Here is a 14,539-nt window from a genome sequence, read left to right on the forward strand (position 1 = left end):
TGCATTCCAGACTACTCCATTTCTGTGGCGATAGCATGACTTGTGGCCATGTCTATCCAAATTATGATAAATATGCGTTCTTGTCCTTAAGAGAGGTTCTTTTTAGTTGAACAAAACATGCATTTTATTTGTAATTGTAATTTTAGCTTGTACACAATCCAAGATTTTATGAAAAGTTATCATTACCTTATGGATTCTGGACTCCTTTGTTAAGTAAAATCTGTAGTTACTCTGCTTTATAGATGCTATTTAACATCTCTATGTTGACTTGAATCCAACCCAAAGTTTCTGATCCTCTAATTCAATCATATTTCTCTGAGGTCAATTGTTATTCCATCTTTCTTTCTTTCTTTCTTTTTTTTTTTTTTAATTTTTTAAATGTTTTTTATTTATTTCTAGGAGAGAGAGAGAAGACGGCGTGAGCAGGGGAGGGTCAGAGAGAGAGGGAGTCACAGACTGAAACAGGCTCCAGGCTCCGAGCTGGCAGTCAGCACAGAGCCCGACGCGGGGCTCGAACCCACGAACGGCGAGATCATGACCTAAGCGAAAGTCGGACGCTTAACCGATTAAGCCACCCAGACGCCCCTGTTATTCCATCTTTCTAAAGAAAATGCTGAAAGACCAGTAATCTTAAGTATTTCTTGTTCTACTCAGGATTTCAAGGATGATTCTGGGTGATGTCATGTGATGGTTAAGTGGGCAATTTTAGCCTCAGTCTGACACTTTATTCCTGTCGGCAACTCCTAGCCTTCATTTATAATTCTTCTCACCTTTTAAGCTTCAAGGAGTACTTTTTCTCATCAATAAAAATTCCCAAACACAAATATAACAAGGGAGATTAATCCATAGTTTCTCTTCTGAAGAGTGCTTTTACATCGTAGAAAGAAGAAAGGTTTTAGGAGGTAGCATATTTCCAGCAAGGAATTAAGCTTAAGTGAGATTTTTGGCAAACCCTTAGAGATTCTAAACAATGTGAGTTAGTATATGGATGGCTTCCTTTCCCTCACTGTATTCCAACCCATACTTTCATGCTTCATCTAATTTACTTTCTTCTTAAAAATTTTCAGTGATTCCTTGTCAGCAATATTAAGTATCTTCTGTTCTGAGGAATATATATTATATATAATAAGTATATATCTTGTTCATTAGTTTTTAAATTTATGTTTATTTAAATCATGTGTTTTATTTTTTAACGTTTATTTATTTATTTATTGAGAGAGAGAGAGAGAGAGAGAGTGCAAGCAGGGGAGGGGAGAGAGAGAGAGAATCCTAAGCAGGCTCTGTGCTATCAGCATGGAGCCCAACATGAGGCTCAAACTCACAAACAGTGAAATTATGACCTGAACTGAAATCAAGAGTCAGACACTTAACTGACTAAACAACCCAAGTGCCCCTCATGTTTCCCATTCTTACTGAATATAATTTAAGATAAACAGGAACCATCAATTTGTCCATTCACCTATTTATTCACCCATTCACTCATTCAACATTTTTTTTTTGAACTAGCAACTGTTGGAGTTATGTGGTGAATAGGACAGAACCTTACATTTATAGAACTAATGCTTAGAAGTCCATTTAATCCCTTTCCCCCATTTTGATTGAGAAACTTTTACTTTGTTTCATTATTTTCTGAGGTGTAACTTCAATTGTGATTCGAGGAGTTAGTTATTTTTTTAAAAATATTCCTAGAATACACTTGAATCCTTTTCCAGGGTTTCTAGAGCTCAATTTTAATTAAGGCTTTTTTGTTTGTTTGTTTTGTTTTGTCCTGTTTTGTTTTTCTTTGTTGTTTGCTTTTTTGTTTTTAAATAGATTTTCTTCTCAAAAGAGAGGATATGAGGATATATTGGAAGAACTAAAATCTTGTCCTGCAGGTCAAGAGTAAAATGTCTACAAAGCAGCAGGTGGACATAAGATCTTCATGGTTCCCTCAGTCTCGCTTTCTAAAATTTCCTCCTGTTAATACTACATGGCAATGAGAAAGAATGAAATCTGGCCATGTGTAGCAACATGGATGGACCTTGAGGGTGTTATGCTGAGTGAAATAAGTCAGGCAGAGAAGGACAAATATCGTATGTTTGCACGTATAGGAGGATCAGGAGGAACTNCCTGTTAGCTGCTTGGAGGAGAAATGGCACCCAGCAGTGTGTCTTGGCAGTCATTTCCTTCAACTGTGGCTTCCGGGGCAGACTTTTGGTGACCATTCTAATGATGATGATTCCCACTGGCAGCTGCTCTCAATGGCACATGGTGAAGGAAAATTCACGGCTGCCCCTGTCAGTGATAGCAACTGCTCTCACTCTCCGTAACTTTCTGAGGGAGGGGCATATCATAGTGAGGGATTTTGTTTTGTTTTGTTTTGTTTTTAAAAAATTTTAAACAGTTTATTGTCAAGTTGGTTTACATATAACACCCAGTGCTCATCCCAACAAGTGCTCTCTCCCATGCCCATCACCCCCTTTCTCCTCTTCCCCACCCCATCAGCCCTCAGTTTGCTTTCAGCATTCAAGAGTCTCTCATAGTTTGCCTCCTCCCTCTCCCCAACTATTTTTCCCCTTCTTCTCCCCTATGGTCCTCTGTTAAGTTCCTCCTAATCTACCTATATGTGTAAACATATGGTATTTGTCCTTCTCTGCCTGACTTATTTCGCTCAGCATAACACCCTAGAGTTCCATCCATGTTGCTACACATGGCCAGATTTCATTCTTTCTCATTGCCATGTAGTATTCCATTGTATAAATATACCACATCTTCTTGATCCATTCATCAGTTGATGGACACTTAGGTTCTGTCCATGTTTTGGCTATTGTTGAGAGTGCTACTATGAACATTGGGGTACATGTGCCCCTGTGCATCAGCACTCCTGTATCCCTTGGGTAAATTCCTAGCAGTGTTATTGCTGGGTCCTGGGGGAGTTCTATTGTTAATTTTTTGAGGAACCTCCACACTATTTCCCAGAGGGGCTGCACCAGCTTACATTCTCACCAACAGCGTAGGAGGGTGTCCATTTCTCACATCCTCGCCAGCATCTATAGTCTCCTGATTTGTTCATTTTCACCACTCTTACCGGCGTGAGGTGGTATCTCAGTGTGGTTTTCATTTGTATTCATAGTGTGGGATTTTGAACAGCAGTTCCTGTTGGTAGCTGGAGAAAAATCCTTACTTCCTGTTACTTCCAGTGAACCATGCCTTTCAGAATGGATCAGTTCAAAAAGGTTTTCAGAATAGACAATGTGGTATCTTGTGGAAGACAAGTTTGAATCCTCAAAAATCGCCTTTATGACATGATATTAGAAACTGTCACATTCTTAACTATCCTTTTACACGCTCTTGGTTGTGTCTGACCCCTTTTTGACTCAACACGACTACTTTTACTTGCTAAGGGGCACAAGAAGCTAGAAACTATTCTCTTTTTCTGAGCAGTGTCTGAATCCAGGTAACTGAGAAATTTTCTAGTTCTACCCCCTTATTCGCTTAACATTTTTCTGAGTGTCCATTTTAAGAACTGTTGAGGCTATAATAGTAGCTATAATATAACTCTTGAGGCTCATAATAGTATTCATCCATAAATATTAATACCTGTACAAATGTATTATTTAACTTGGAGTACATACAATACACTAAAAGGGAAACATAGGGTGCTAGAAAGAAGGTAATGATGTGAAGGGGTTCGAGGTAAGGCTGACGTGGGAAGGTGACATTTAAGTCTAGATCTGAAAAGCTTGCAAACAAAGGGTATCTTCATTTAGGAATTGGAACAGTATAAAAGGACCAGTTTTTTAGGGTCGTATATACCAGATACAGATCATAAGTGTTGAGATGAGGTACAGATATCCCAACGGAAGAAGCCAAATGTCAAGTTGGATATATCAATCTAATCCAAAGAATCCTAGTTCAAACGAGTAATATATAATTGTGGATGTCACCCCCAGCTACATGATAATTACAGGCACTAGACATGTATGGTAAAATGTCCTATGGAAATGGTGAAGTGTCTGTGGTAGGTCGGTTTCTCAGTCTGAGCCGTGAGTAGCTCCCACACTTGATGGCTGGTGGAGGAAGAGAGCTGAAAAATGTGAAAATCCAACTCTAAGTTTCCTTATCATACATTCTCCCTGGAAGCTTAGAGATCCCCCACACATTGTAAGTTTAGAAATTGATTTATACAGATGTCTTTATAGCTTTAAAAAACCAGGAACTATGAAAAGATATTTTTGGGGCTATCAAGTTAATGTCCACCTTCTTCATTAGTCTGAAGGTTGAATGATCATAGAGAATGCTTCATTTGCTCATCTAACTCCAATCCTAAGAACAGTGTCTGGCCCGTATGGGAAATCAGTAAGGATGTGCTGAATCAATCTATGTATCACAACCTCTGGGAATAACATAGCAATTCAAACAACTGAAGTAGGAGTAAGTGCTCTGGCAAAGGGAATAACTTAGAATAGAATAACCATAATAAATAGATTGATATGCACACAAACACATCCACAACAAGCAAATTCATTGGCTATACATAAAAAACTGAAAACACACAGCTTTCTCATTTGTTCATATAGCTTAACTGTCTACCTGGGCTGGGAGAAATGTTAAAATATGAATATTTCAGGGGCGCCTGCGTGGCTTAGTCAGTTAAGCAACCAATTTGACTACAGCTCACGTCATAATCTTGGTGTCCATGAGATCGAGACTCACATAAGGGCTCTGTGCTGGCAACATGAATCCCCTGCTTGGGATTCTTTCTCTATCTGCCCCTCCCTTGCTTGCACAAACACACTCTCTCTCTCAAAATAAGTAAGTAAATAATATAAATATTTCATTTGTAGAAAGCTCTATATAATAGAATGTGTTGCCATATCCAAAGAGAAAAACACAAAGTATACATTGGAGGTCAAGATAGTTGGTAAGAACTCAAATAAGCTTGACAAGTTTCTCACATAAATCCTTCAAAGGAGATGCAGCACCATGTTCGCTCTCAAAATAACAACCTCCTAGAATAAAGTTTGGTTCATAGTTTCTATAGGTCAAGTGCCTGCTGTAGAGCTATAGGCAAAAGAATATATAATCTTTTGTTATTGTCCATCCATGCCAGAAAGTAAAGAGGTGATTGTGACTTATATCTGCAGAATTTTTTTCAGCATACAATTATCAGAAACCCAAGCTAGGAGCGGGATGAAAGAAGAGAGAGAAAGAAAGAAAGAAATGAAGGACAGAAGGGACATAGGGAAACCTATATTGTAAGACAGAAAAAATTACATCATCTTATTAAGGTAATGGTTATAGAAACAGCATAAAAGCCCTAAAAATTGGTGTAGTCAGTATTATATTTGGGATTGGATTTATCAGAAATATTAAGATTCAAAATTCTCTTTTCATCAATTATTAAATTCTCACAGTGTGCATGGCACTATTGTAGGCAAACACATTATGTGATATCGATCTGTAAATTAGCAATGATAATAGTAATACTTTTAACTCCTTTCTAAATGAAAGGTTTACTGCAGAGGCCCACTCGTGTCTAGACTAGTAATTTGACATGATAATTGTTATTAAAACAACAAACTGAAATCCACTATATAGGATAGCCTCACTTTTCCACACAACAGAAAAATCCATTCCTGTTATTGTTAAATGATACTATTTTAGTATTAACTATTTTGGGCTTAAGTTAACAGTTGTCCTAATTATTTTATGGGTTTCAGAATTTCAGCATCTGTCTTGGAAATTATTCTAAAAGGCCTATGACTATGTTAGGTGTATATATGTAGAGGCCCGATAATAAGCTTAAGATTATATTCCTCATGTCTGTTTGCAACTCAGTTGCTTAGAACCCAAAAGGTATTTTTCCATAGAATAATTATATTATCAGATTTGATGTTGTTGAAATAGCATTATTATATTTTCTAAGGTTCATGTTCCTTCCAAGTTGTTTAAGGGTTGTATTAAATAGGCTTCCACTTTTTGGACTGGGAACACATTATTTATAATAAAATTTTTTCTAGGAAAATGCATTCCAAACTCCAATACCAGATACATGAAAGATACCAGAAACATGTTCCCGCCCTGTAGCAGCTCCTCCAGCACTGGCACTAGGGTCCAGGGCTCACTTGAAAGATGAGTTGAGCATTTATAACTGATAACCTTTTAAATACGCAATAGAGAAATCCCCATTGGGGAAGCCACTGTCCAGGCTTTCTGTTTGGTAGAAGACAAAACCTTTCCCCCCATTACCAATGGGGACTTTATTCTTATATACTTCTGAGGTCAACAGCCTCTACGAAGGCTCTCGGTGGTCACTGTGTCCTGGCCTTCAGGCTGTTGTATGACTCCCTCCCCCTGAGTGACAGCTAGATTTAGCCACTGAATTAATGAATAAAATATGGTAGATGTAATGAATCTCCCTTCTGAGATTTGCTACCATAAAGTCTGTGGCTCTTTCTTGGGTCTTCTCTCTCTTTGGTTCCACTTAAGGGAAACCACCTGCTATTTTGTGAGAGTAAAGAAGCAACATTTTCTCCTCATTTTTAAGTGTACTTAGGAATAAATATGTAATGGTGGTTTATATTAAATTAAAAAGAAAGCAAAATGGATATTAACTACACTTATTGTGGTGATCATCTTGCAATATTTATAAATATCAAATTATTATATTGGACCCCTAAAACTAATAGGTTATATATTAAATATACTTCAATTTAAAAAAAAGCAAAATGTTGTTTTTAAGAAAATTACTTACAAAATTATAAAAGACATTTTCTATTATGGAAAATCTGAAAAGTATAAAAACAAAATACCAGTTATTTACAAGCTCGTCTTTCAAAGAGAATTGTTTTTAACACTTCAATATATTTCCTTCTGATCACTTTTCTAGATGCTTTTTTTGTTTGTTTCTTAAACTAGTTGAGAAGTTATAGCATAGATTATTTAAGATGACTTTAAGGAATTAACTTTTCATGAAAAGCATTTTTTCCATATTATTTTAAACTCTTTTAATTTTTTCTTTTAATGTTTATTTTTGAGAGAGAGAAAGAGAGAGTGTGAATAGGGGAGGTGTAGAGAGAGAGGGAGACACAGAATCTGAAGTAGGCTCCAGGCTCTGAGCTGTCAGCTCAGAGCACGACTTGAGACTTGAACTCATGAACAGCGAGATCATGATCTAAGCTGAAATCGGATGCTTAACTGACTGAACCACCCAGGAGCCCCTATTTTAAACTCTTATAATATGTTTAAAAGAGATTTAACCTATCTCATCATTTGAATATATCATAATTTACTCATTTATTTCCCTATTTGTGGACATTAAGATTGTTCCAAAATTTTTACTTTTATAAGCATATCCGCTTATGTGTACATTTTCCTTAGGATGGAACTTGTATTGCTGAGCCAAAGAGTGTGACAATTTTGAAAACTTTTAGTTATTATTTCCAAATTACTTTCAAAAGTGATTGAAACATTACACAAATTTATATACTGACAGGTAATATATGAACTTGCCTGCCTTCTTTATACTAAAAATTAACATAAAAACAAACACTTTCCTAATTTGATGGTCAAAAAAAACCTTCATAGTTTTCACAAATCAGTTTTTAATAGTTTAGAGGTTTACTTCAGTCCACAGATGGTTTTTATTAATGAGGTTTTATAACTACAGGTAGTAATAGGCAATGAAGAGACAACAAACTAGAAGCTAGTCAAATTATTATCCACTAAATTATTACCACTCAATAATTTTTGAAGGCGGAACTTAATTATATATTACTGCTAACAATGTTCCTATTCAATGATAGTCATGGAGGGTTACTTTGTCTCATCTTGTAAATTCCAAATTGCCATTCTTATCTGGAAACTCACTTCCTCCACAGCCCTCCCACCCACAGTCCAATGCATTTCCAAGGGTGGCCGTGGAGTTCTGTGCACCAGGATAGTACACAATGTTCCTTGAATCTAATTGAGATCTATTAGATTAATATCTCTGAGTCCTGGAAATGTAATTTAAAACAAAACAAAACAAAACAAAACAATAGATTCTTATGTGCATGTGAATAAGGTGAATTTTATTTTTACTTTATCTTTGCGTTAGATTTTACTTCCTATGAGTTGAGGACATTTTTTTCTTTGTTTTGCTTTTATGCAAAACTTATAACTCTTCCCAGAGGGTTAATAAGTCTCTGGTGAATCTAATTATAAACTGGCAATAAAGAGTCGTCTATGAAATGCTTGCATAAATGACCTGCGGTAGCTGGAGAGGGAACACGGCCACATTTGGGATCTTTTTAATTTAAATGGTGTTTGGTAAATCAACTCCTCATTGAAAAGAATGTTAATTCTGAAACCCGGACACCCACACAGTCACCATTTTGCCTGACAAAGAGAAGAGACCTTCTCATTTTAGACATTTTAGGGAAGCACATTTAGCATAACCTAGAAAAAATTAATTCCACTCAAAAAAACCATCAGAGCACTTGATATGCCATTAAAATGTAATGCAGCAGCTGAAAAACACATTAACTCTGAAAGGAGATTTGAGCTGGAGTTCTAACTCAGCCACTAGTGAGGAATAACTGATCATCTCTGTACCTCAATTATTCCTCTGTGAAATGGGGATATTAACAACTGCCCCGCAACTTCACAAGGTTGTCGTAAAGATCAAATAAAATAATATAGGCAAATAAGATTTTGAGCTTCAGCTTTTGCAACACTCGCGGACCTGTGGCCTTTCTCTGTCTTCCCACCATGGGAATCTTTACTCTGCCTGGCAGAAAGTCACGGTGTCTGTGGCTCGGTGTGCCTGGTATGAATGAACCAAGAGCTTATTTCATAGAGTTTAAACCATCTCTTTTCTAAGTCTCTCACAAATCAGGCCATCAACCATTCTTTTTAAATGGCTGTGGAATTGCATCATTAGGAGTTACTTCAAGGAGATTTGTCACTCCTTTTGTGAGGCATTCCATGGTTTTTATTATTCTGGAGTTTTTTGAAAAGCAAGGCTGCTGTCACTGAGGTTTCTTTGTTTTAGCTCTCCAGAGAAAGGCAAATGACTGCAATTTTCACAACACCAGATCATGGAAGAGAGCGCTGGATGAGTGAACCTGACTTTCACAGAAAGTAAAGTAAACACTTTATGGCTCTCAGCAGTTATAGCTTTTCTTTCCCTCAGCACAGGAGGCTGTCAGCTGTCATGTTGAAAGCAGAGTAAATGGACAATGAAGCAACACTGCAAGGTTTGCACATGTTCATTAGGGGTTGTTCGTGGAAGGTCTTACAGCAGCCGGCACCCAGGCCGCTTTCAAGTTCGCAGCAGTGGGCTGGGCTTTTGCACTGCAGCAAAGGGCAGTCTGGCAAGAGGCAGAATGGAAGTAAAGAGAGTGGGAAGTGAGATAGGGCAGAAATGTTGGCCTATAATCAAGAACCTCCATTTATAATGGCATTTTTTCCCCTGGCCCTTAACCTGCCCTTGGAGGGGAAAAAAGTAATAAAGAGAAAATGAAGTGCCCTTGAGGGGGATCAGGGGTGGAGGAGGGGGTGTCAGCCACAATGCACCTTTGACAAGAATCTCAGTCATTTATATTTGAACCCATTCCCAGAGGGTGAGCTCACCTTTCGCTGCTGGGAACAATTGTCAGGCGGCAAATAATAGAGACAAAGAGTGAGTGCATTTCCCGAGTCCAGGAGGGAGCCTCACAGAAGTCCTTATTCTCTGTCCTGTTTGTTCCTGTTGCCAAAAAGCTGGCATTTCTCTAATCTCACACTCTTCTCCCCTCCCAGCTCTCTTTGGTTACAGTAAAAATGATTCAGAGGTTTATTTATTTATTTATTTATTTATTACCTTTTATGGTCAGGAGGAATTTATAACCCGTATTTCCTGAGGTGAAATGCATGTATTTCCACCTCCATGATAAAAGGGACATATAACAAAAGTTCTTACTCTCCATGCCAAAGCTCCCCGGTCTCTTACCTTGGCCACAGGAGAAGCCTCGGCTCTCTCAATTGAACTGGTTATTCATGGGCCAAAGGACTCATGGTCTCTTAGAGATGAAATTGGTCTTTAAAGAGCAGATTATCACATCATACATATGTGTGATATGTATCTAGGATTTCCTGGAGTTTTTATCAATGCCCCAAATATGGAGTCAATTATATAATGTGGTTCATTCATAGCTTTTGGACTTGAAAATACGGAATATGAAGGGTAGAAGACCTTGTACACCATCGAGAGTGTGTATCTAAAAGAATACATGGAGAACAGTCTGTTTAAGTAACCTAGGTTTCGGAAAGAACGTTCTAGATCATGGCTATAGCTAAAGCTGTGCTAGTGGACAGAGGTGTCAGAGGCTCTTCTCCACATTTCTGGGATGTTTGGAGACCAAGGTGGTATAATTAAAAATGATGATTACATATAATTCATAGTTCATAGATTAAGCATAATTTAGGTAAATCTTAGCATAATTTTTTTGGAAGACAGAAATATAGATGTGAGCATATCTCTGCTACCTGTGAACTTTGACTTTGGGTGAGTCATTTATGGTCACGAATTGCTGTTTACTTTTTAATAAAATGAGAATAACCAAGCCTGGGCTAATTTACAGAAATACTATCATAATAATTTGATGCTATGAAGAGCCTACAGTAGTGGTCCATGTGGTAGCAGTTCACAAATGGTAGGTGGGATTTATTATCAAAAGTGCTTCCAACATGTAATTCTACTGTACTTACTAACAATGATGCTATGATATTTGTTAAGATACTGAAGATTTAGAGAAGAAGTCCAAGATACTGGTTAGGAGACTATACTCTAGATCTGTACTGGATGGGGGTCATTTAGTAGCTGTGTGGCCTTGAGCAAGATAATTTGACTGTCTTGTCATTCCCTTTACTCATCAGCAGAAAAGGATTAATAATACGACTTGTTTATTGAGTCACTGTGAGGATGAAATGAGCTGACATGTACAGAACCTTTCGAACTGTGCCTGGCACAGGGTAAGTCTTAGGTCGGTTTTTGCTTTTTTATTATCGTTATTCTTCTTCTATTTAATGCAGCATATTCCTGAAGGTCATGTTCTAATGCAAGAAAGCAAGGGCCATACTTCACTTAAAAAATTTGTTCAAGAAGTGTTGCCACTTGGGTTCTCCCAGAAGCAGATTAGGGCAGTATAATTTTTTAGGGAGTGTCCTTAGAATCAACCACTATGGAAGGGACAGGGAGGAAGCAGGATTGAGCAGAGAGAGAACTGAGCTGCAAGCACACTTGAAGGATAGCCGACTCCACAGAGAGCAGGGTGTTGGGCTGTGATACTGTGATTTATTATAACAAATAAACGTAACTATATATTTGGTCTTTAATCTTGTTCCTGGCTCATAGCTCCCCAGACTCTTGGAATTTCCTGAGTGGAGAGTGATAAAAGCATCTCTTGTTATGTTAATGAGGCAACTTTCCAAGCTCCTAAGAATGGGGGCTGGTTGCCATGGATGGAGCCAACCTCCAGGGTTGGAACTTTTAGTCTCAATCCCTGACCCCTGCAGAGGGGAGAGAGCATGGGGCTGGAGGTTGAATCAACTGCCAATGGCCAACGATTCAATCAGTCATGCCTATATAATGAAGTCTCTAAAAAATTCAAAAGGACAGGGATGGAAGAACTTTTGAGTTGCTGAACATGTGGAGATCTGGGGATGGTGGCATTCCTGAAGAGGGTATGGAAGCTCCATGCTCTTTCCTCTTCCATCCAGCTGTTCCTGAGTTATATCCTTTTATAATAAACCGGTGATCTAGTAGGTAACATGTTTCTCCGATTTCTGGGAGCCACTCTAGCAAGTTAATAGGACCCAAGAAGAAATTACCCCATGGTAACTTCTGGGGAAGTCCACAGGGACCAGTGAATTATAGCCAATCTGTCAGAAGTACAGGTAACAACCTGGACCTCCTAAGGGAGGTCATGGGGAGCTCAAATCTATAGCCAGCTGCTCAGAAGCGCCGGGAACAACCTGGTCTGGTGACTGGCATCTGAAGTGGGGAGGCAGGAAGGCAGTCTTGTAGGACTGAGGCTTTAACCTGTGAAATCTGATGCTATCTCTGGGTAAGTAGTACCAGAATTGCGTTGAATTCTTGGACACCCCGCTGGTGTCTGGGAATTGCCTGTTGGAGGTGTGGGAACCCTTCCCAACACACACTATAGATTGAGTCTCAGAACATCCATTTATGGGAAAAAATGGTCTCACCTTTAGTCAGTCATTGGATGTGGGCTGCCGTAGGCAGGGCCTGATTTGGGCAATCCCTGAAGGGAGCAAGAGCTGAGGGGATGTCTGCTTACAGGCCTCTTACCAGAGGGAGCAGCAAGGCCTTCCTTAAAGGGGGATGTAGGCAGCACATATTTTTGGCTTTCACAGAAATACTGATTTCCCAGGCACTGAGGCAACTATATTTTAGTATTTGAAAACATCTATATTTCTGTATAATCTGCCATTCTGTACAAATGGTACTTCTGCATTCACTAATCTATTCAATAACCTCTAAACTTCCAAGGGGCAGGTACTATGTTTTAATGACTCATGTTCCAAGTATCCAAAATAGTGTTCTGTGCACAGTAGTTGCTAAATAAATGCTATTGCATAAATATGCAAGTGAGTGGATGAATGGTGAAGGGCATCAATCAAGGTCCATAGTAAGGACTGGCAGATCATAAGAAAGACTGATATAGATTTGCTTACCTTACATGAGAACTGTTGGATGGTGTGGGGTATTTAGGGCAAGGAAAGATACAAGCTCATAAACCTCGAAGCCTGAGAATAAGAACTTCACATGGATTCAATCACCGGGTTTAAAGCTAAGCTTAAAGATGAATTTGAACTCTGTGTGTCAAGACTTTCCATATGATGACCATCTGATGAAGAAGATACTACTTTAAAATAGTCAATAAAAACTCTGGAATAAAATACGTTATTAATCATTCTTTCACCCCTTTGGAAATGGGAGGCATTTTAGAAAACAAACAGAAATACTGGCTCTGATGCTTTTAGATTTATTTTATAGGTTGTTTGTGTATCTCACTTACTGAGGACATGTTTATTTTTAGTGCTGGGAATATTAAAAAATCTGAAAGTATTCTGAAGCCTTTTCCTCTGATTCTGGCACTTGAATTAGACTAATACCTATAAAGGATAAGACAGCTGATCTTCAGAACTTTGACTGTCAATATTGTGTCATTTTCTTTTAATCTTGAAAATTGCTAAAGTTTCACATAAAAAGAATTTTTATTTTTTAGGTCTCATCCCCAAAGACCTTTTCCTACATGTTAAGAAATTATCTTTTCTATCTCAAAATAGAGAATAGTAGCTTTTCTCTGGTTTGAAGTTTTAAATTTTCTAATGTTGAGACCATTCTCTGTTGTCTCAAAGGTAATTCAACATTTTGAAATAGGGATTGTATTTTTAGGATTAGCTAAGCATGCTAAAACTTCCATTTGATGCATCAATTGTATCTCCTATAAGGACTGGACACATATCAATTCTGTGGTCTAGAAGTCACTTTAATAATAATGAAAATCCAGGCGCCTGGATGGTTCAGTCGGTTAAGTGTCAAACTTTGGCTCAGGTCATGATCTCACGGTTTGTGGGTTTTAGCTCCGTGTGGGGCTCTGTGCTAACAGCTCAGAGCCTGGAGCCTGCTTCAGATTCTGTGTCTCCCTCTCTCTCTATGCCCTTCTCCCGCTTGTGCTCTTTCTCTCTCTCTCAAAAATAAATAAATATTTTTAAAAATATTTTTATTTATTTCTAGGAGAGAGAGAAAGAGAGAGACAGCGTGAACAGCGGAAGGNAAGTTTAAAAAATAAAAAATATATAATAATGCAAATCTATAGACCATAGCATATTAAAAAGGTTGGATTGAGAGTTTAAAACTTAATTTGAATAATACCTCTGGTATCAAATACACACACAACCATCACTGTCTTCCTTCCTCTATGCTCCTATGACTTTACAATGGCTATAATTTAATCAAGACTCTTAGAACATAAGAGAATTACTTTTGAAGCTATTCGGGCTCTTCACAGAAGGTCATAGTGATTACCAGACACTATAGGCAGAGTGTCAGAATTCTATGCTGTCACTAGCATAACATAAATTAATATTGTCTGAGAATTAGATTAACAACTTCAAGTAGTCTCTGATTCTTCAATATTTACATCCTTCATGAAATATCAGGCATAATCACTCTGGTCATGGCTGTGCAACAGCTGCTACATCTCAGCTCAGACCCGTGACCTTGGTTTGTTTCCCATACGGTGTTTGTTGCAGACTTTCCACCTCAGTGCATTCACACCTTCTTATCAAGGCAAAAATAAATTTTACTTTGTAATATTCTCTCTATTATGAACTATCTGGCCAATCTACAATAACTACCTCAAAAAGCCAGTTGGTCTTTTTTGGTATGTGTAGTGAAACGGGCTCTAATTTAAAGTTTTCCTCCATCAGTTGACAGATTCTCTTGTTGGATAATCTAATTTCACAGTCTTCCTCTGTCTCCCCGCCCCCCCGCCCACCTCTGACT

The 14,539-nt window shown here is 38.1% G+C and overlaps 1 protein-coding gene across 1 annotated transcript in view; it reads right to left on the bottom strand.

The window, feature by feature from the left end:
- The window catches only part of GALNTL6 (polypeptide N-acetylgalactosaminyltransferase like 6), a 1,147,170-nt gene that overhangs the window by 168,418 nt on the left and 964,213 nt on the right, over positions 1-14,539 (bottom strand). The window contains exons 7-8 of the mRNA XM_077779662.1: positions 13,449-13,508; positions 4,718-4,744 (exon numbers count right to left, since the gene is read on the bottom strand). Of these exons, the coding sequence (XP_077635788.1) occupies positions 4,718-4,744; positions 13,449-13,508 (87 nt within the window). The remainder of the gene's footprint in view (positions 1-4,717; positions 4,745-13,448; positions 13,509-14,539) is intronic.

The sequence above is a fragment of the Crocuta crocuta genome, unplaced genomic scaffold, assembly GCF_008692635.1.
Source record: "Crocuta crocuta isolate KB4526 unplaced genomic scaffold, BGI_CrCroc_1.0 scaffold158, whole genome shotgun sequence".
Lineage (NCBI taxonomy): Eukaryota > Metazoa > Chordata > Mammalia > Carnivora > Hyaenidae > Crocuta > Crocuta crocuta.